Source organism: Bactrocera dorsalis, chromosome 2, assembly GCF_023373825.1.
Source record: "Bactrocera dorsalis isolate Fly_Bdor chromosome 2, ASM2337382v1, whole genome shotgun sequence".
Classification (NCBI taxonomy): Eukaryota; Metazoa; Arthropoda; class Insecta; order Diptera; family Tephritidae; genus Bactrocera; species Bactrocera dorsalis.
In genome coordinates, this window is record NC_064304.1 from 32,661,719 (window position 1) to 32,684,483 (window position 22,765).

The following is a 22,765-nucleotide window of genomic DNA, read 5'->3' on the forward strand; positions in this document are numbered from 1 at the left end:
AACTAGTTATCGCAGGTTAGGTTAGGTTAGTTTTCTGATCAGAGATCACAAGTGGACTAATAATGTAGTCCTCTGTAAAGCTGCAGTTTGTATGGAAGCTATATGCTATAGTAATCCGATCTGAACAATTTTTTCGGAGATTATATTATTACCTTAAGCAGTAATCCAAGTCAAATTTCGTGAAGATACCACGTTGAATGCAGAAGTTTTCCATATCAGCACTATATTCCGATCGTTCAGTTTGTATGGCAGCTATATGTTATAGTGGTCCGATATCGACCGTTCCGACAAATGAACAGCTTCTTCAAGAGAAAATGACGTTATCAAAATTTCAAAACGATATCTTAAAATCTGAGGGACTAGTTCGTATATATACAGACGGACGGACGGACGGACGGACAGACAGAGAGACAGACATGGCTAAATCAACTCAGCTCAACATACTGATCATTTATATATACACTTCATATGGTTTCCGACGCTTTCTTCTGGGTGTTACAAACTTAATATACTCTGTTCTGGGTATAAAGAACTCCCGTGTTCGGACCTACAGATTGACGAAACGTTTTGTAGCCAATACATATTTAAAGGGTGATTTTTTAAGAGCTTGATAACTTTTTAAAAAAAAAAAACGCATAAAATTTGCAAAATCTCATCGGTTCTTTATTTGAAACGTTAGATTGGTTCATGACATTTACTTTTTGAAGATAATTTCATTTAAATGTTGACCGCGGCTGCGTCTTAGGTGGTCCATTCGGAAAGTCCAATTTTGGGCAACTTTTTCGAGCATTTCGGCCGGAATAGCCCGAATTTCTTCGGAAATGTTGTCTTCCAAAGCTGGAATAGTTGCTGGCTTATTTCTGTAGACTTTAGACTTGACGTAGCCCCACAAAAAATAGTCTAAAGGCGTTAAATCGCATGATCTTGGTGGCCAACTTACGGGTCCATTTCTTGAGATGAATTGTTGTCCGAAGTTTTCCCTCAAAATGGCCATAGAATCGCGAGCTGTGTGGCATGTAGCGCCATCTTGTTGAAACCACATGTCAACCAAGTTCAGTTCTTCCATTTTTGGCAACAAAAAGTTTGTTAGCATCGAACGATAGCGATCGCCATTCACCGTAACGTTGCGTCCAACAGCATCTTTGAAAAAATACGGTCCAATGATTCCACCAGCGTACAAACCACACCAAACAGTGCATTTTTCGGGATGCATGGGCAGTTCTTGAACGGCTTCTGGTTGCTCTTCACCCCAAATGCGGCAATTTTGCTTATTTACGTAGCCATTCAACCAGAAATGAGCCTCATCGCTGAACAAAATTTGTCCGAAAAAAAAAAAACCGAACACTGATTTTGGTAATAAAATTCAATGATTTGCAAGCGTTGCTCGTTAGTAAGTCTATTCATGATGAAATGTCAAAGCATACTGAGCATCTTTCTCTTTGACACCATGTCTGAAATCCCACGTGATCTGTCAAATACTAATGCATGAAAATCCTAACCTCAAAAAAATCACCCGTTACAAAGGCGCTTAACTTCAACATCCGTCTGTTCGGTAGGATGTTCGACGGTATGCGCCCCAAGTGTCTAAGCTTTGACTTCCCGAACGCGGGAAAGTCAAGAAGGAAGTGCTGGCTTGTTTCTATCGCATGTTCTTCCAAACAACTTCTGCAGTCAGCATCCGGTAAGATTCCCATTCTTACCGCATGCATGCCAATAAGGCATTGGCCTATTAAGAGTCCCACTACCAATGAGAGGCTAGCCTTACTGAGGGCAAAGATATCACTAGATCTCCTGCGATCTATCTTGGACCAGAAGGCTTGTGCGACCGCGCAAGTACCGATGCTGGCTCAGCGTTGGCCAAGCATCCGCGAGGCCCAACCAACTAGTACTAGAACACAAGACGAAGCAGGAGCACCGACCCATTCCCATTCTGCCGACAATGATTCTAGGGTGCCTTTCCTTGCTAGCTCATCAGCTTTGTAATTACCTGCGATTCCACTGTGGTCTGGCACCCATACCAGTATAATCACAAAAGCTCTCGCTGCTAGAGATAGTGACGTTAGACATTCTTCGACTAACCCTGAACGCACTGCAAATTGCTGCTCTGTTATCTGACTGAATGATCACCTCTCTGAAAGTGGCTGCCTCGTTGGCTGCAACCTTAGCCTGGAATACACTTCAATAGTCGGGAAGTCTGAAACTGGTGTTGATAGAGAGCTCCCGACAGTTGACCCTTCCACCGACCTTCCCCCCAAGCTTTGGCGCATCCGTAAAAAAGTTTGCTGCCCCTCTTCTCCAACGGCTTCTTCCCACCCATATCGGTATATGTGAAGGGAAGGAGTCGCCAGAATTCGTATGGCGACTCCACTATCCAGATGATCTGGTATGCAGTCAAAGTTTGTGAGGATATCCGAATGTCCAGATACGCGTTCTTTTAGGAATCTTTCTCTTCTTGAGAATACAGATATTACAGGAGAACTTTAATCCGTCCATTTACGTTCTCCCAGTGAATCAAAATTAAAATATATTTTCTGTACGATTTTTTTATTCACGTCCATTTCCACACTCTCTGACGCTGGAAAGTTACCGCAAATTAATTATACAAAATTTATTTGACAGAAATTTTATTTGGTTGCGCATATCCACACATACATATGTGAAACGATAACAAGCAACAAAGTAATTTAAAAAATTAAATTAATCAACATGCAGATTACTATAATTCACACCTCATCAAAAACGCTTGTTAAAAATGATTTGCCGCGAGGTAAAACATGGAGGCGCTTGAACGCGGGCCTTAATCAACTTATACACGCGTAACCGATTGTGTATATGTGTGTGTATGTGTGCGCTGTGAATAATGTTGTCACATTGATCGATGCGCAAAAAGAAACCAAAAAATTCAAATATTTGCACATACAAGTAACGGTTAATTGCAATATTTAATTTACACGCAATAAAGTCGGAGGGAGAAAACTTCAGCGAGGCAGCAGCAACTTCGCGCACGCCCTTACGTAATCAGCTGTCTATGAAGTGGAAAATTGGTGTTGCGACATTTGACAGGGCCACTTCCGCCGCCGCGCTGCTGCGTCCGCGTGCGCTCGCAGCGACAGCAACGTCGACAATGGCTTTCAATTTAAATTATTAAACGCGCGAAAATGCGCTGCAAGGAAGCGAAATGAAGCCAATTAAGCGACCAAAGCTGAGGCGCCACGTCGTATAGCTGGCATACTCGTGGGCGGCGGAAGCAGTTGCTGCGGCGGCAGGTGGCAGCGATGTCTCAGGTGTTATACAACTTGTTGTTGTTGCTGTTATAGTTATTCTTGCTGTTGTTACTATACACGTTGTTTTTGCTGTCTTGTAGTTGCTGTTATAGTTATTCTTGTTGTTGTTGTTGTTACTGTTATTATTCTTGCTGCCGCTGTTACGCCTGACGCCCTCAACGGCGTTACCGCCGCGTTGACTTGCGTTGTGGCAGGTGCGAAAAGTGGCAGCTAAGTAATCAGTGCTTATCAGCAGCTGACAATCTGCTTATGCCACTCGCCACAATATGCCAGCGGGCTGAGAAGTGAGTTGCTCATGCAGAGGCAATAAAAGCCGGTGCGTTGCAACGTTGCAACATTGCCGCACCAGACAGTCAGGCAGCTGGCGCGCTCACTCAGCTCCCATTTAAAGGGGCATAGACAAGATAATGGCGCAACACAACAAAACGGGAAATGTGGCAAAAAGTATGCTACACCGTTAGTTGTTATACAGTAAACACAATTCGCGCCCCCTTAATAATGGCCAAGGGCGCATACGGCGCTCAACACCACACTTGCGTGCAACACAATGAGTTGAGCAATGCAAGGGGCGTGTTAATTTTGTTGCATCACAAGCTTTTCTCATTGCTTTCATTTACATTTGCACACAATAAAGTTGATGTTATTCTTGTCTTATTGCAGGAAAAGCCGCAGTCGCAGTCCGGCGCTCGGAATCTTTCAACGAAATGACACAATATGGCAATGCAACGCCGGACCAAACATTAGACGGTCAAAAGGCAGTCGACTACGGCCAAGGACAGGCAGGCAGACGAATGGAGGCAACAGCACCAACAACACCGAGTACAACAGCAGCTGAAAACACTATAGATATAGGTGTTGAAGGTGACGAAGGTCCGGATGCTCAGGCTGCAGACGGGCATCATGATTACAAAGGTCCCAAAATGTAAGTTCATATTTGCATATTAAGTTGAAATGGTTAAAGACTGCTTAGACTGAATGTTTGAATTTTCTTTCAAATAGGATTCATACATAAAATTGCCAAACTAATATCTAGACTCTTCTGTAACTCCACTCTAAAGCAACTCAATTTAGCTAACGTAAATAGGAATCAGTAATCAGTCCCTTGAGAAATATGGTACAATGTATATTCGGAAGTAAAATCTTTTTATCAGTCGAAAGAATGTCAGTAGCCAATTGACAAATTCTCGGCCTACCATTGTAAAATAATTTTTGTTTGGTAAAATTCGTGATTTTCATTCAATATGTCGTACGAGTAGTTCCTTTCGAGGGTGATACACTGATTATAGCGGCCTTACAACTTTTCGATACCATTTTTGTGGTACCATTCGTTCTTTGCTTCAAAATAGGCCTCAGTTTCGGCTAACACCTCTTTATTTGACGGAATTTTTTTCCCAGCGAGCATTACTTTGAGATCTGAGAACAGGAAAAAGTTGTTGGCAGATAGATCTGGAGAATACGGTGAGTGCGGAAAAAATAGAAGCTTTTTTTTCCTTTAAATGCTGCGGTTTTTTGGGGATTTCACCCTCCAAACAGTCCAACAAGGCTGATGGTACTTTCTTTTTTAATGTAGTCAGATGGAGCCATATTTCATCAATTGTCATATCATATATCGATGCAAAAACTCGGTTTTATTACGCTTGAGATCTCCAAACACTGATCCGAATAGTCAACTCGTCTTTGTTTTTGGTCAAAACTCGCCCGGTATCCACCTTGCACAGAGCTCTCTCATACCCAAATATTCGTGATTGAAATTATGGTCACGCTCAATTGATATCTTTAAAGTCCTAGCTATTATAACCAACTTAACTTTATGGTCATCCAAAATTATTATGTGGTCTTTTTCGATAATTTCCTCCGTAACAACCTCGGCCCTCCACTGCGATCACCGTCTTCGGTGCTTATTTCACCACGTCTAAACTTAGCATACCAACCATTGATGGTAGATTTTCCTGGGGCAGTGTCCGGAAGCGACTTTATGCTTCAATTGTACTCCTGATCTCTAAGATCACTCATCGACGTTATTGGTCATAACAACCGCGCCGTTAGTTCGGTTTTCTCCAAACAGTCGTGACATCGCGATTTGGCACTCAAAAGCAAAATAACTCTTGCCAACAGATGGTACTTCGCACTGAGTATGCAATTGGAAAATGTAGTCCTCTCTCCACAAACAAAGTCCAAGTTCTACAAGTTACTCATCATCCTCGTCATCCTTTTCGGTTTATATATATGCGATTTAGTTCTTCAGTTCTTAAGATAACGCTCTGAAATTTCGCTCGCATATTTTTATCTTCGAAAAGCTGCTCATTTCTTGGAACTGCCGTAATCGAACGACTGTTGCATATAGCTGCCATACAAACTGAACGACCAAGTCTAGGTATTGAAAACTATTTTACTTCTTGGAGCTGCTTGTTGTTAGCAAGAACTACTTTCCGGGTACTATGTTATACATGTATAAATTCTATCACCAACTTTCTCTTGTCCGGCACTGCTCTACCTGCTCATACCGGCTGTAGCTTCTATCATTTACCTTCGCCCAATTATAATACTTAATGTATTTCCATATCGAGAACGGTTTAGTAGTTTGGTGTGGAGTCTCGTTTCGAGTGGCTAGAGAATTCGGTAAGAACTAATATTTTGGAAATTATGACGCTGTATGCTAATGCAATTTATGTATGTATGTGTTTGCGTGTGTGAACAGTAATTGCTGTTATTACTTTAATTTAATTGATTGCCACATAATTGTGTATAATAACAGTAAATTGGTTCTACTGCATTAGCATTGTTGAATTTAATAAGAAAATTGAAATTTCCTAAACGAATTTTAAATGATTTGTTTACCTTTACAAGTATGCCATTTATTGGTCATAGAGCTAAACAGTTATTATTAATTTATATTAGCCGTGCTTTAAGTAAAGCTTAGTGTCAAGCAGCAAGTGCTTGCATTTTGTTGGTTTGTCAAGAGGTTTATTGAAGTGTTAGCTCAGCAAAGCCATAATCTTGAAAAATTTTGGTAATTTTTATTGAGAATGTGTGTGAACGACTAGCATAGCAACTAAATGGCACAATTTGTGACTCAATTTGCTCAATAAAATTTTATTTTTGGAATAACTTTGCTTTGCTTTTTTTTAATTTTTTCTGAGAAGAGCGAAGTAGTAGTCATATCAAGATGAATTAAAAATATTTGTGAAAATCATACTTTATTTTACAAGTAGAACATTTGTTTAAAATAACTTAGACATAAAATGTGAAAACTTCTTAATAAAATTCACTCTCAAACTGTGTAGACTTTTAACCACCAATCAGCTTTATTTTGGATGCTCTCATTTTCTGTAAAAATTTAACAAGCAATTTCATTAATTTAATAAAAAAATAATAATAGAATCAAATTTAGTGGAACCTGCGGAGTGCCGTAAGGTTAATCTCTTCATATTTCTCAGCTCTCATTTACTCATATTCAATAGCAGCGCTAGAAGGCTATAAGCGTTATTCATGGTCTATTAGGAAATAATAGAAAGTACAAATATTGTATCAATTTAATGCATAATGGTTATAGAGGCACCTTTGTGAAAACGGGCAATCCCACCAAAAAGAAATTGCCAGCCTTTATTTGTTCCGGTCGCTTCATCAGCTCCATATACAGATTCATTAGCTTACGCGTAGGCGGTGAAAATTCCTCCCAATTGCTGTTGTACACACACGTTGTCAGCGCATCCGAATTTATGGTAATCTCATTGGCAAAGTAGCATGGCAGGAATATTTGCAACGTCAGCACGCTGGCAAATTGCAACATGGCAAAAAATTGGCCTGGATTCTCGTTGATTTGCATCTGCAAGGTATTTCAATGCAAAGCAAGGTGAAAGCAAATCAAAAAGCACGCCAACGTGGTCCAATTACAAAGCTAGGCACTGTGCACTTATTGCATTTTGTTATGTGCAACGAGAGCGCCATTAAATACATACACACACACATAGAAACACATAAAAGTGGCGATACAGTCTTACTTACACTTTGTAAACGATAGGCGGAGAGGCATAAAATGAAGACGCTGAGCACGATTTGCACCAGAATGGGCAGGGACACCAGCACTTCACATTGCGCTGTCAACCTGCATATTGCGCAGAAAGTAACGTTAGAGATGCTGACGCAACAAACGCGGCGCTTAAAAGCGTACGCTTCGCAATCTTGCTTACCGTTTGACTCTTTTATGTAACTTGATTATGTTGATCAGTTGTTGCACGGCCAACCGTTCGCTCAGATGCTGCAACGCCATTAGACGAATGCCAATTAACTTGTATAAAAGCGCCACGTGAAAGAGGTAATAGCACAGCATCATATCCATGGTGACGTTGGCGATGCACGTGAGCGACATCGCCACCAACTCATAGCCGTAGGCGTACCAATAATTCTGCGCATTGTGCCATTCAAATGGTAGCCAATAGTCGTAGGGCAAGGAGTAACCATTCACCAGCAGCGTTGCGCCGAACGCCGTGCAAAGCACACCCGCGCCGCCGCCTATATAACACACGGCAATGCGCGTAAACGAGCGCTGCTTTGCGCGCCACCATTGGCGCTCCGCCTGGTTGCGCAACGCCAAGTGATCGCTGTAGCAGAGCTCATGCATGAAGTGGTAAGCGCGCTGATCTAAGCGCCAGAAGTTCAGCGTCAGCGCCATCATGCCCACTTCGGTGATGGAGATGTAGAGTATATGATCAGCGCGTTCCCAGCGCGTCAGCGCTTCCACCCACATGAGCGTATTGTAGGTGAAGGTGAGCGGCAAGTGCAGCAGGTAGCGGTAGTTGCGCGCCAGCCAAGTGCGGCATTGCGTTGATCTGGCATTTTGATGGTGGTGTTCTGGGAGTATTGGCCAAGCTCCTAAGATCTGCAGGAAGTGCATTAGCACACGCGCGACACCTATGCGTTCTTGTTGCTCAGCGGCCGATGGCGTCATTTTGAGCTCCAGTTTTATAATGTGTTGCGCCCACATGTTCTCAGCTTATTTATAGCCAAATTACTAAGGTAAGCAGCAAGGTAGAATTTTGCTTGGGTATGAGAGCCATTGCTGGAAATTTCGGTGTATTTTTTAATGATTTCTTAAGATTTATAAATTTGGACTATTAATTGTTTGTTATTGATCTAACGTCCCCCATCCATATTGGCAATTATACGCATAATAACAATTAACAATGTTAATTGGTTCACAATTGTAACCTTCTTTGCATTGCGATGTGTCGCTGTGCTACCATGATTCGAAAAGTTATTATTGTTGTATTTCATTCGATAGTTTTAAAAAGCTGAGTCGAGGCTTTACTTCTGAAGTTCTCATTATGAAGTTATCTGTACCTTGAATAACTTATTTCTAATAAGAATTGTAAGATCGCCGCTAAATACCTCTACCTCGAATAATTTATCCTCGAAAGGGATTTTAAGCCACGCGCTAATTAGTTGGGGAGATATCTTGCACAAATACCTGTACTTCGAAATATCAGCGGCTCATTTTATTAGAGTGATGTTTTCTGGAGAATATTAATTACAGACCCAGAGTATCAAACAATGAACATTAGAGACAACTCGCCTGAAAATTTCCATTTCTTCTTCCTTATTGGCGCAGGCACCGCTTCCACTTTTAAAGCAAAGTTAACAACAACGCATCAGTCGTTCTTTTTTTCCGCGGATTGGTGCCAATTGCAGCTTCTAAGTTTAGCTAGGTCTTTCTTTACCTGTCTTTTCAACGGAGGAAGGTCTTCTCCTTGCTATGCTTCTCCCGGCGAGTACTACATCGTGTACATTGAGAGCTGAAGTGGTTGCGTTGTCCGTTTTGTAGACTGGACAGAGCAAACTTAAATTCCAATCAACGGAATTTCGTCCGACCATATTTTGCAAAGAAGCTGATGCATGCTCCTTATCAGTTCTTCGCCGCCGTGTTTGAATAGCACGGCCGGTAATCCATCGGCCCCCGCCGCTTTGTTGTTCTTCAAGCGGATAATTTCTATTCGAACTTATTCTTGGTCGGGCAATGGAACGTCTGCTCCATCGTCATCGATTGAAGAATCGGGTTCGTCTTCTCCTGGCGTTATACCTTCACTGGCATTCAGCAGGCTGGAGAAGTGTTTCCTCAGTAATTTCAGTATGTTCTGGGCATCAGACACTGGATTACCAGCGGGCGTTTTATAACAGCACTTCCATTTGAATAAAATGAGAAATATAAATTGTGTTCACTATCAGGGATGCATTTATAATAAAAGTAGAACGTTATTCAATATTTTCAGTAGGAGGAAGCTTCGATAGCCTAACCAATTTCCAGCTCTACAGCCGTTATTAATGGAAGTGGCCTAACAGACACTCATACTGTAAGAATAAAAAATCCAGTCTGACGCAAACTGTCAAAGTCGTATGGAAGAAGGTCTGGTGGACACATCGAAGCACTTTCTCCTCTATTGTCCAGCTTTTGCAAGACTGATGTTAAAAGATCCCAACAGTCATATCTTTGCCGAACCAGGAGACTTAGCCGAAACTGACATTCTCAACAAATCTGTGGTAAGCTCAAAGCGCTTTGAGGATTTGTAAGCGTCCTATGAATTATTTTATAGAAGTTTTAGGTACCACAGCGAACCGATTTTATAAGTGGTCCAAGCGAGATCCCTATTAGGATCGACCTTTTAACCGAACCGAACATTATGCAGTACCATATTTTTGAAAAAAAAACATCCTTTATGAAAAATGTATTGAAAAGTTGGAGATCACATTAAGCGATGCATCGAAAGAAAGAAATGTGTTATTTTTTTTAAGTAACGACTCTTTCAACATCTCAGAAACACAAGTGGAAGTAGTAAATATGAATTTTTCCACATTACATTTGCCTGTTTTTAATAACACCAAAGAACTCTGCAGGCAGTTATTGAAATATTTCTTAAATAAAGATAATATAGCTACTCATTCGCTAGACTCGAAAAATTTCAATCTATTTAATGGTGGCTTAATTCTTTTGACTGAAGCCAAATCATATCAAGAGGAAATCTCATTTATGATAACAAACTCTTAAATTCGCTATAAATCACAACTTTTGCAGCTGACAAAAAGTAATTCAAAATATGCTGACAAAATCAAGCCAGGCATGTGGCATTATACATACAAGTATAAAAAGAAATATTTTAAAATCCTGGAAATCCAATTAAAGTCATTAACTTTTTAATTGACAATTAACATAATTTTCTCTTTTAATGAAATGCGCGAGGCCTGGCAGTGTTTGTGCTGAGCCATCACATATGAAAATTAATATTTGTTTATAGACACACGAGTACCATATACATATATAGGACAGGAGGTGTGTGTGTCTACGCAACCCTTGACGCTTTTGCGCTTACCGGGGGGAGGACGCGCTTGGTGCGACTGCTTTTTAAAATGTAAACGAACGGCAATTTCATACAATTAGCTGGATAATAACAACTGCATATTTAATGAAATGAATTTTCGTCAACAACAACAAATGCAACACGCGCATGCATAATTATATCTCGTAGAGTATAGATACGCGGAAAATATAACGGGATTTTGTGTTTTCAGTGTTAAATACCGCTCTTTAACTCGGCGGTTGCACATTGTTTATCTTGCGTGCACCGAGGCGGCACTGTTTTGGTGACAACACCGCCAAGTGTGCGCTCATAATTTCCATTTAAAAAAATTATTAAAAATTACTATAATTATTTGTGGTTTATTTGTGCATTTATTTTTATATTTCTTATCACTTTAAATGAAATTTTTGTTTAAAAAATAAATTCTTATTTTAATTTTGCATTAAATTCGATTTTTGCCACACACAGCTGGCGCATTATCGTCCAACACTGGCCCTTCATCTCGCAACCGCTGGCGCTGGTGGCCATCGCCATCGGCTTATGGATCATCGCTTATGTGCTGCTGCCCGAATATACGCTGCCGCATATGCCGATCATGCGTATATTCTTCCTGTTTGTGGGCGCACAGTTGTCGGGTGTGCTGGTGACCTTCCTGCGCCTGCCGGACATGCTGGGCATGCTGTTCTTCGGTGTGCTCTACACGAATGTGGGTTTGGCCGATTTCACGGGTTACGATAAATTTGAGGCATTTTTGAGGTAAAACTTTGCACTTTGCACATTCATTTGTTCGTTTATTCGTGTTTTTGTGTATTCACAGAGAGATGGCGCTGATAAATATTATGCTCTTAGCCGGTTTGGGGCTTGATGCGAGCGCCTTCAAGAAGCTGTGGCTCATGATCCTACGACTCACACTCGTGCCCACGATTGCTGAGGTGACGATTATTACATTGGTCGCAAGATTTACTTTGGATATGCCTTGGTTTTGGGGCATACTTTTAGGGTCAGTGTACACATTTTTTTATATTATCCAGAATCTTTAAACGGAAAGCTATCATTACTTCAGTTTAACTCATACATATATTCACTTTAGAGCGACTTCAACTCCGACTTGAGTTCAACTCCTTCATACATATTTACTTATATTCACTTAAGAAATATCTTTAGAAATTAAAATCTAATTACAACAATTGAACCTAAACTTGAGTTAATTATTAAACTTATTGCGCTTGAACGTCGAAAATAAGCCGCATACCCCTCAACACATCAGCGCGCCTTCCAGCGAAGTCTAAAACACATTTAACGCTTCGCAAACTCACATAAATTGCGCGCTCATTAATGACATAAAATAACATGGAACATTTTCCTTTTAATCCCCACTCTGACAGCCTTGTCATCACCGCAGTCTCTCCGAACGTGGTCGTCACCGTTATGCTGAAGTTGAAGGAGGAACGGCTGGGCCTGAACAGCGGCATACACACATTAATATACGCCATGACCAGCTGCAATGACGTCGTTGCGATTTTTCTCTTCGGCGTCTTTATGAGCGTCATCTTTTCCACGGGTTAGTAAATGGCGGGCATTAATTATGCCGCTTAGCTGGTAGTTTGCCCAGTTGCCCAGCGTAAAATTGCCTTTAATATACTGTATTTAATGTGCTATTCATCTGTAGATAAATCGTTGACGGAGCAAATACTGCAGGGACCCATTGGCATTGGTATTGGCATTGTGTTTGGCTATGTTTATGGATTGATGCTGACCATTTTGCCCTCAACAAAGACGGTAAGTGAGTTTTAGCGACAATTTTCGTGGAAATAAAATAATAATTTTATATATTACAATATTATAATGTGCCGTTACACAGTGTGGCATTCATATGAGGACATAAAGCTGATTATTATTTTCCGCTTTAACATTGGTGACCAGCGAATTGAGTAACAAAGATAGAGTGAAAAGATTATTTTGAAATATTTTAGCATACTTCACGGCGCGCCAACGCATACACATACATGTGCACTCACACATGCAACAAAAGCAGTTTAAAACTAATGCTATTAATTTTACACACACACACACGCGTACAGAAATATACACACACGCATGCTTGGCGAGGTCACCGTTGTATCACCGAAATTACTGCATTTTATCGTTCATAAAGCGCAACGCAAACGTGCTGCCGCTGCCACTGCCGCCACTGTAATCTTCGTGGCCACAATTGCGCTGTAACAAAGTCTTACGTAATAGCCCACTTGCAGCAACAGTAACAATGGCGCAGCAGCAGCGTTGTTGCCGCACGAGCCCCACATCACTTCCGAAACGTCACATATCAAGTGCATCGCATATCTATTTCCTGGTGCCTTACGCACCCATATACACACACACTCGCATATATATACATGTATGCGTTGGTCCGCCAACACATTTGCTGCAAGTTGCAGCGTTAATGGCGCACATAATCAAACCTTGCCACGCCACTCGCACTCGAGCAGCGCCATCATCATCACCAGTCTTATTATTTCTTTATGCCTCACAGTGGGGGTTCCGTTTTTACACTCGAGTCGTTCGGCGCTAGCACCGATTTCGGCAGCACATTTATTGCTGCAGCTGCTGCTTTGCTCACACTGCTCTGCTGGTTAGGCTGCCGAAAGTCGGAGGCATGTGTGCTGGTGTATTTGTACCTGAGCCAGTACAGGGTCAACTGACGAGCTGGGCTCATACTTAAGTATATGTGGCAATTTGCAGTCCTAGATTGTGTTTAGACTGGCTAGCAAAAGTCGAAATTTGTTTGGAAATTGAACTAGACACAACCCAACCCAGATATATAATTCTTGAATCAGCCTGGAATATATAATTACTGAACAAAGATTGTGTAGCATTACATACTCGTAGTCCTCTCAATGTCCAAGCATTCACGGAAGACAATTCGAAATGGGAAGTCTTATGGCTTGCTGATAAGCGTCTTCCATTTACTTGAGTTCGTTACCAATAATGCAATAATGAATTCTTCAGGGGTCTCCAAGGATATGAAATGTACCAAATCGCTATATTAGGCACCTGGGTATAACCCCTCCATATAGGCGCTAGATCAAGGGTTTCGCAAAGTAAGCAATCGTTCGTTTGCTCTCTTAGGGTTCCCGCTAAATTCATAATTTAGAAGTTACAATGTTATTTAAAAGTAGAGATGAAACCTACGAGGGAACATATCTTTAAGACCTGAACCAAATCTGGTTTTGACTTATTTTTAGGGTACATATTTGTCACGGTCGGTCATTCGGAATTAGTTTAGAGCTCCTTAAGAAGATTATAGAAAGTCTAAGAGAAAAAATATTATTCAGAAAATTATAGGAAAATATGAAAGAACTCATTAAATCTGTCACCCATTAGTAGTTGACAGTCCGTTGTGCAGCGCTGACCATCCCAAGTCCGTCCTTACTTTTCTTGTAAAACCACCCTGTAGCTGAAACATAAATATCTCCATAACATCAAAGCTTCCGCACAAAACTACAAAGTGCTTCAGCAAACACAAAAAAACGGTATCAAACGGTGAAGTTATGAGCATAAATTTTCATACACTGAGCGCATTACATATGTATGCACGCTCGTCAGCAACCCCGACAATGGCACCGAAACGAGAAAGCTTTCTCGGTCTTTTTATGTGCTTTTAAGTTTTTTCGACAATTCTTTGTCATACTGCAGTAGCGCCAAGTTAGTACGCAGTATTGTCAGTGATTTTTATTTTAATGTAAGGTTGTAACTTTAACGCATGCGACGCAGTAACATGCTGTCCTCGCCGCCTCAGGATGTTATAGTGTGTGGAAAACGATCGCCGCCTTTTGAAATGGTCGACGCGCACTCTTTCTTTCCTTACTCGTGCCACACGCGCACAAAGCGAGCGATTGAAAGCGAGTGTGGCGTTAATAAGAATATATCCTTGCGCAGGCTATAGAAAGGATAATAGGAAATTAAGTGATATGATGAGAAATAGAATGCGTCCAAGGGCATGTATAATGAGCGTGCATCTTTTTAGGGCAATAAAATTAAGTTTACTCTCTACTGTTTGTATGTTTGAAAGTTTCTGTTTGCTGCAGCAGCAATGAAATATGCCAGCTTTTATGCGACACAGTGCATGTGAACTCAAATAGAGACATTTAAAAATGTTAAGCTTCACTCGAAGTATACAAATTTATGTTTAGGTTTTTGGCTTAATTTTTTTTTGCTTGCAATTAATTGGTCCTAAATCGCTCAATCGAGGTCCCATCATTTCGCGAAAGATCATAATTTCAATACAAAATGTTTTTGTTCTTAATATCAGCATTATACACTCGTATAGATTTGTATTCCAACTATTCCCATATCGATAAATACGTATTCAAACGTTTATCTATTCATCAAAATTAATCAAAAATTGATTCATTAAGCTAAGAAATATGGAAAAAATCGAAAATCATTCTAATTGGAACCAATCTAGCAGCCTAGACAAGAAGAGCAAGAAAAATTTAATGAACAGTCACAGCCTTAATATACAATTGGATTGCTTGTACCAAAATATTTGTATTAATCTCGGCAACTATTGGTGAAAATACTCTTGATCTACTGAAGACAAAAAAGATAGTGCCAATTACCCCAAATTTCAAGAGCCATTCTGTTAAAGTTATGCTTAGGTTGCCTTTTATAGGGTGGGTCATCTAACGTTTTAAATTTGAATTATCTATATTTCGACGTTGGAAACGTTAAATACCATTCGCAAAGTGACAGATATTCAGTAAAAAACCTAAAATTTACGAAATGGGTCGCTATTCACTATTCTACAGTTCGCAGATTGTTCAGAAGATCGTTGGACCGAGGATGGTCAATTTTACCGAAAAATCATCTTTTCGGACGAGGCTCTTTTCCACCTCAATGGTTACGTTAACAAGCAGAATTTTTGCATTTGGGGCACAGAAAACCCGCACGTAATCGTCGAGAAGCCAATGCACCCAGCACGAATCACTGTATGGTGCGGATTTGGTCTGGTGGAATCATCGGCCCATTTTTCTTCGAAAATGAAGAAGGAACCGCCGTAACCATCAATGGCGACCGATATCGCGAACCGAACTGAATTTTTCTTCAAGCAAATTGAGAGGAAGACTTGGACAGGTTCCAGCAGGACCGCGCTACATGCCATACAGTAAACGCTACACTCAATCTTTTACGCCCTATCTTCGAAATTTAAAATTTTATATGGCCCACCCTAGTTGATGAGTCATTAACGCGACAGGTCCCCGAATGTCTGCTTTTTATGCCCCTACGTAAAATATGAACTAAGGGTTAACGTCTTTCGACGCCGGTAGAGACGATTAATGAGTTCTGAATGTATGTTTTGAAGATACCTCAATTAGAGTGCAAAAGTGCTTCTAGAATAGGTTCATGAAAAACGCATGAAAAAGTATATAGATCTTAATGGAGAATATTTTGAAAAACTCTAAAGCGACTGTCGATGATTAATATTTATTCTCTAAATCCGTAATGTGGAAGCAACCCTCGTAACCTGTTAAAATGTCCATTCAGTGGTCGGCAATTCGATATTTTATTATGCTAATATTTTTGTTAGTTGAAACTCAAGAGCCTACAACTGCCTTGCATAAGGAAAATTTTGATATTTCAAATCCAGCAACTGCTCTGACCCGATGTTGACTCTTTAACAGCGCTGTAACCAGAAAAATAGCAAATTATTTTTTCCCTGTCTTCATTGCTTACTTTGCCTTTAGCACCCACTAAGGTTAGACCCAAATATGGCTCCGTGTGACTTTTTCCCATTTTGAAAAAGTGAGTTTAAGAAATGCTTCGACGATAGGAAGAAGTGTTGGCAAAAGTGTATAATATCGACTATTTTGAAAACGACAACATTAATGTAAACAAATAAAAAAATATTTTTTTTTTTCAAAAAACGAAAATATCTGTTATTTTTTGAACACACTTTTTACAATATACCGATTTTATCCAAATTTGGGACTTGCTTTTGATGCGTCGAATGTACTAGTTTTAGGTTTCGGATTAAGTTTACCGGAGTGCAATACAAAATAGTTAAATCTGAAAGAAAATGAATTGAATATCTCTCATTTAGACACATATGGTTTTTGGTACCAGATGATTCTGGCGTTATTTAGCGTAATTTCATTATACTTACGGAAATTTGGACTAGAAGTTTATTAAAATGAGGGATATATGTATGGTCCCAGGAAATCTTATACTTATCATAGGCTATGAAAGCAATTCTTTAACTCTCCTTAACTATAAAGTTATATTTATAACTACTCATAGTCTTTCTGATATTGATTGCCATATAAAAATAGTACGTAGTTGTGTTTTTTAACAAATTTAAGAAAAACTGTCCCTCTTATTTCGGTAAACAAAATTTGAGCTAAATTTACCCACATAGTTTTTAGCTACTCAATATGTATTCTTCGTTTGTACGTTTAAATTTAGACTGATTTACTTTCGTTTTTTCCTCATATTTCAGGCATACCTAAACGGATTGCGTTTTGTTTTGACCATCTTGGGCGGCACAATAGCGGTGATGGGTAGTCGTGCCATCGGTTATCCTTCAGCTGGGGTACTGGGCTGCATGACGATCGCATTTTTTGCGGGCATCGGCTGGAAACGTCAGCAGCGGCAGCTCACAGCGCAGCAACGTCAACGTCAGTTGGAGAATGAAAATGTAAGTTTTTGTTGTTGTTTATTTTTTTCTTTGCAGCACTGCCAACACTAGTAAGACTCCAATGTATGGTTTCATTTGCATAGGAGCTCATTCGAGGCATAAACGAAAAAGAAAATACAAAAACAGCAACACTGTTACTGTAGGTACAATTGTAGGCTTAAGGTCACACAGATCTTTCCATTCAAATTGGCTTTCAGTTAAGCTAAGTGAAATGTTTTTCAGACGAAACACTGATTTCCTTACAAAGTCTGTATTTGTATACTTTTCGTGAGCGCATTTGTATTTGGAGTATGCGTGTGTGTCGGTGTGTGTGCAGCATGCAACGTGGGCGTCCATTTGGAAACGGTATTTTTTGAAATGACAACTGCGTGTGTTGCAGTTGCAAAAGTTAGTCTTTGGCATTTGACATGTTGGCTTTTTGCTTATGCGCTTACACACACATACACGCACATATATAAGTTTACATGTTTGTGTGCGAAAAATTTGCTTTTCCTAGAAGTAAAATATTTTTTGCCCGCTTTTGGACTGTCAAATGAATTTTTTCCGTATGTCGAGGTGACTTGTCTCCCAGATATATGTACTCGCATTTGTTGGTCGCAAGCGTATTTTCTGCTTTGCCGATGCTATTGTGCGGATTTTACATTAACCTAGAAGTGTAGTTCGCTGGAAAATTGAGTGTGACTTGTGGCACAATGTTTTATGTGATTTACCTAGAGTTGTTTTTGTTTTTATTGAAATTTTTCGTTGAAATATTGTTTTTTTTAGAAATAAAGTGCAGATAAGCTCCGGTAAAGGCTTTGCCATATTGGGCATAAATGTTAGTGGATCATTCTGGTGAAGTTTCTGGTAGTAATTATCTATAAAACTTACCTTTTTGAGATTACAGAGTTTGTCAGAAAAGTAATGGGACTGCTAGAGCGAAGCAAACAGAAGCGATTAGTTTCCTTTCAGACTTTGCCCACAATATAAGGTGTACTTAGGCGTATTTCTGTAAACAGTTGTTTACATTGATTTTGTTGGGTCAGTTTATATGGCAACTATAAGCGATAGTGATCCAATCTGAACAAATTTTGTAGAGATTTTAGCGTTTCCTCGGGCAATAAATCGTTACCGAATTTCGTACTTGAAAAATAATGGAGTTTTCCAATAAAGTCTCTGAGTTTAATCGGTCATTTGTATGGAAGCTATATGATGTAGTAGTCCGATCTCAACTATTTCTGTAAAGGTTGTAGCAATTCTTTCGACAATACTCTATGCCAAATTTCGTGAAGATATAATCTGTTGAAAATTTTATACAAATTGACGGCTACCGGCTCTACTTTTGGAAGGTCTTGCGAAGGTCTTAAGAAGGTCTTCTTTGTTAAGAAGGTCTTGACAGGCGACGATAATTCCAGAAACTTTTGCTATCAGAAACAAATTGAAAATCATTATCCTCATGAGAGTTGGTAGTAAAAGAAGTAATTTAAGGTTCATTGGTTTACACCAAAACACTACCTGTTTCATAATTTCTTTAAACTTTTTATTGTTATTCTTATTGTTGCCTTTTCAACTCATCTACCTTAGTTAAAATTCAGTAAAAAGAAGTAAGCAAAGAACTAAAATCACCAGCAACAGATATGTTTCCCTTACACCCGCATATTAAATAAGGCATGGCGTATACGCAACATTTGACGTACAGAGTTTTTGCAGAAAATTCGCATGAAGAAATGCAAAAAAATATACTACACAAACAAACAACCAAGAAATTTGCTTAAAAAAACTTGCTATCAAGCAATGTGAAATAATCGTGCTGACTGACGTCTTCCCGATAAGGCTGCCCTACAACTGTCAGCCAAGCAAGCCAGTCAACACCTACACACCAACTGCATATTTGTATGTATGTTTGTGGCTGTACAGTTGCATGCTATTACATTTTGTTGACATTTCACAAAGCAATGAAGCTTATGACAGTTGATTTGTTTTCTCATTGCTTTGGCATTCCTCACAGCAACCGAGAAGATACGACTGCCTTGAAAAAAACAGAGAGTTCAACTGCATTGCTCATACGACCCGGCAGACAGCAGCAGTCAGAGATGCGCATAAACAAAAGCTGTCGGTCGTGGCCCTACGCTTTGCATATGGAGATTGTATGAAGATTTCAGCATTGCATTTTCTGTGCATACTTGAGCCACTGCTTGCTGGGCTGCTGACGCTGCCAAGGCGAATAAGGTGTTGAAAAAACAAAGAAAAAAATTATATCAAAAGCAAATGTAATTGAAATGATGCCAGTGTGTTGTTTTCATACTCAAGTTTTATAGTTTTTTTAGAGCTTCCAAAGTGGCTGCTCATTGCCAACCATATTACATATTTGTTTGTCTCAGCGCCCGGCTCAGATCACAACTAAGCGCCACTCGCAATGGCTGACTCCATTTTTTATTACACAACTGTTGTTGCATTGCATGTGTGTTGCTATTATTGTTGTTGTCGAATTTTTTTGTTTTGCCAGTATTGTTGTGTCTTTTAAAAGGCCAAGTGTGTGTTTCATGCCATTCATTAGACACTCGACGGAAGTGCAAGTGGCAGCCAGGCAAAGTGCCGGTGAAGCATGTGACACCAACGACGTTGAGACAAAGCCAAATACAGTGCAGAGCACAATGCAATAGGAGGGGAAGAAGGAGGGCGAGAGTCAACCCAAGTACGCTTCTAAATCACCAGTTAGCCAGTTTATTGAGCAATGAGCGTGTGTTCGGTTGGCAGGTAGGCAGTGCAGCAGCAATTGAGTCGAGTGGTAAACAACGAACGGAAATGGAAACAAACGGAAAATGGTCAACACTTTTAATTGTGAGGAAATGCAAATATTTTGTTTGGTTTCTCGTTTCTGCACTCTGGTTTTGGCTTAGTGATACAGTCGCAGTCGAAAAAATTTTTGATGTTGGCTGTCGATGAAAACCAGCGTGCCACAAAAACAGTGGTGAAGCCAAAAACAACAGCAACATATTTTCTGTGTCGAAGTTGAAAAACGGCTAAGCCCTTCAGTTGGCAGTAAACAACACAAGTGGATCGAACAGCTAATATTGAGTGGTCGATTAACTTTGTTAGCTGCGTTGAAAACTGGCTGCAATCCGCAATGAATTTCGATGGCTTTTGAATGCCTACACTTTTTAAATTCCGCACCATTGGAAGTAAGCTCTAAAAAGTCATGCCGATGAGGTTAATGGAAACACCCAGAATTTCATTCGATTTTTTTTTTAATAATAAAAAATTTTTTTTTATGTTGCCAAATTTTGAAGAAGGTGTTATTCACTGAAACCGAAATATCTCTGACCTTATTGAAAAAGATATTTGGAGCACCAAAAATATTTTACGACAAAATTTCATTGATAAATGAAAATTTTACTAACTCCACTTGATGAGAGAGGTCTTAAAGCCATTGGATAAAAAAGTAACTTTTCAATATCTGATACAAAAAGAAATCAGCGCGTAGTAGACCACAAGGCCAATTTTCGTTCAAAACTGATGTCACGCACCTTATAAGAAATTACAAAAAGATTGAAAATAAACTTATAAGATATGAAGCATTAAATAGTATCGACCCAGCTGTCAAAATCAGAACTTTTGTTTTCACAAAATTCTATGAAACCATCTGAATGGTTGGGTTACGTTAAGTTAAGATAAGAGGTAGATCTTAGTAAGGATCCCTTTTGCACAGCTTAGAATGCCAGTTCGTTGTGCACTAAAACTTCTATATAACAGATAACAAGGTCCTTATAAATAGACAAAGCGCTGTGAGCTTATCAATAATTTGTTGGAACGGTCTCTTGTCTGCGAGATCTTTCATCCTCAGTTTTCCCAAGGCTGAACAACCTTTTTGTTCCCGATACCGACAATCGTGTGAATTCAACATTTTTATAAAGCTGTAGAAAATATTCCTCATATAATTTTGAGGAATGCTGCTGAGGTGACAATTTTTGACTGCCAGAAAAATCAGACTTTTGTTAAGTTGAGTTCAGCCGACCAACATGGAAATATTGTAACATTGAGTGAGAAATATTCGGTACTAAATCAGGGCACAATAATTGCATTAAGTGATTTGATGCGCATTAATGACGAGATAAGGCGGCATTTGTTTGGAAAAGCGGTGCTAAATTGAATTAAAAAATTCCTTAAAAATTGCAGTCGCAAAGTGAATCCCTTTAGTTTTCTGGAAGCATTAAGTGTTTTATAATTTCCGACCCAAATAAGTCCTGGTCCTATATGGAGACTGCCCCATTGGCACTCACGCGGTTAAGCTGAAGATTTTAAATTACGCAACTTGTGAAAATTGCAATGAAGAAGAAGAGATGGAAACATCTAGACACTCTTTGGTTCACTGTCCAGCCTTCGCCAGGCTTAGATTGAAACATCTTCTGTGCCATACTTTCTGAGAACTCGGCGAATTGACTGGGACTAAATGTTTGTGGATATATGCTCTAGCGGTTTGCCGATATTCCTATCTTTTTTATTCATTCACCGAGAAAGTGCTCGAGCATCACAACAGATCCAATAATCCATAGCTGTCCAAGTGGAGTAGTCCGCTTGGACTTCACCAGAGACGTAGACTATTTACCTAACTTTACACCCAAAAATTATCCGTTCTTAGTGTAGTACGTTAATGGATTCGCTCCGACTCACTAAAAAAAAAAAAATGAAGTAAATATTCTTGAACCAAATTCTTAAAAATTATATGCAGACACGCTAACGAGGTAGCCATAGACGGCCACATCCTCGGAGGACAATATTAAGTAACTTTTTATAACAAAAATTATAGAAACTTAGTTAATGATCCTGTGGTTGTAAATTAAAAGCATAGGAGCATATTGAGGTTTTTTGATTTTACGCGTTGTGGGTATCCAAAATCGGATGTATAGAACTATTTCCTTCAAACGTACAAATGTGTGGGTGATTTTGGAATACACAGAGGATACCTCGATCTAGGACAGAAAGTCATAAGCTGTTGAGCCATCTGTAGAATAATCGCTTCTGTCCACTCATCAAAAAAATACCATGAATGTGTCGCTCAGATAACTTTCTTCAAATTTTCCTCACTCCAAATATCTCCTCGGACTATTAACCGCGGTAAGCGGTTTAGTCTATGCCAATAAAGACGACATAAAAGCATAGTCCACCAAATTATTGCCTTGAACATCATTTATAATTCACCTACAGCACTGTGCCATAATTACGGAGATAATGTTTGACAGCTGTCAGGAAGTCACGTTCATTAAAATTCATCAGACTGTGGTATTTGAGAAAACTGCTAACTCATAACATACATTACTCACAACGTCTGGACTTAGCTAGCAACTGTCTTTCATACTATTTTCTGGTGCGAATAGCAAAAATTAAATGTAAATAATGGTGAAAACGAAAACTTTTCATTGATTTTACTTATGAATATTTTCGCGATCAATTAACGCCAA

The 22,765-nt window shown here is 39.6% G+C and overlaps 2 protein-coding genes across 8 annotated transcripts in view; one reads left to right on the plus strand and one right to left on the minus strand.

Annotated features, from left to right (window-relative positions):
- The window catches only part of LOC105231819 (sodium/hydrogen exchanger 9B2), a 66,726-nt gene that overhangs the window by 24,748 nt on the left and 19,213 nt on the right, over positions 1 to 22,765 (plus strand). For 5 of the 7 annotated variants that reach the window (XM_049449661.1, XM_049449658.1, XM_049449664.1 and 2 more), the window contains 6 exons: positions 3,945 to 4,206; positions 11,102 to 11,389; positions 11,451 to 11,633; positions 12,019 to 12,194; positions 12,303 to 12,412; positions 17,130 to 17,327. In XM_049449661.1, the coding sequence (XP_049305618.1) occupies positions 3,945 to 4,206; positions 11,102 to 11,389; positions 11,451 to 11,633; positions 12,019 to 12,194; positions 12,303 to 12,412; positions 17,130 to 17,327 (1,217 nt within the window). The remainder of the gene's footprint in view (positions 1 to 3,944; positions 4,207 to 11,101; positions 11,390 to 11,450; positions 11,634 to 12,018; positions 12,195 to 12,302; positions 12,413 to 17,129; positions 17,328 to 22,765) is intronic. The other 2 variants (XM_049449659.1, XM_049449660.1) reach the window with 2 other exon arrangements.
- Positions 5,980 to 11,089, minus strand: LOC105231924 (odorant receptor 94a). Its single transcript, XM_011213450.3, has 4 exons — positions 7,475 to 11,089; positions 7,290 to 7,389; positions 6,844 to 7,110; positions 5,980 to 6,778 (listed from the first exon to the last, which is right to left on the minus strand). Exons 1-4 carry the CDS (start codon positions 8,266 to 8,268, stop codon positions 6,725 to 6,727), a joined length of 1,215 nt encoding a protein of 404 aa, XP_011211752.2. The 5' UTR covers positions 8,269 to 11,089; the 3' UTR covers positions 5,980 to 6,724.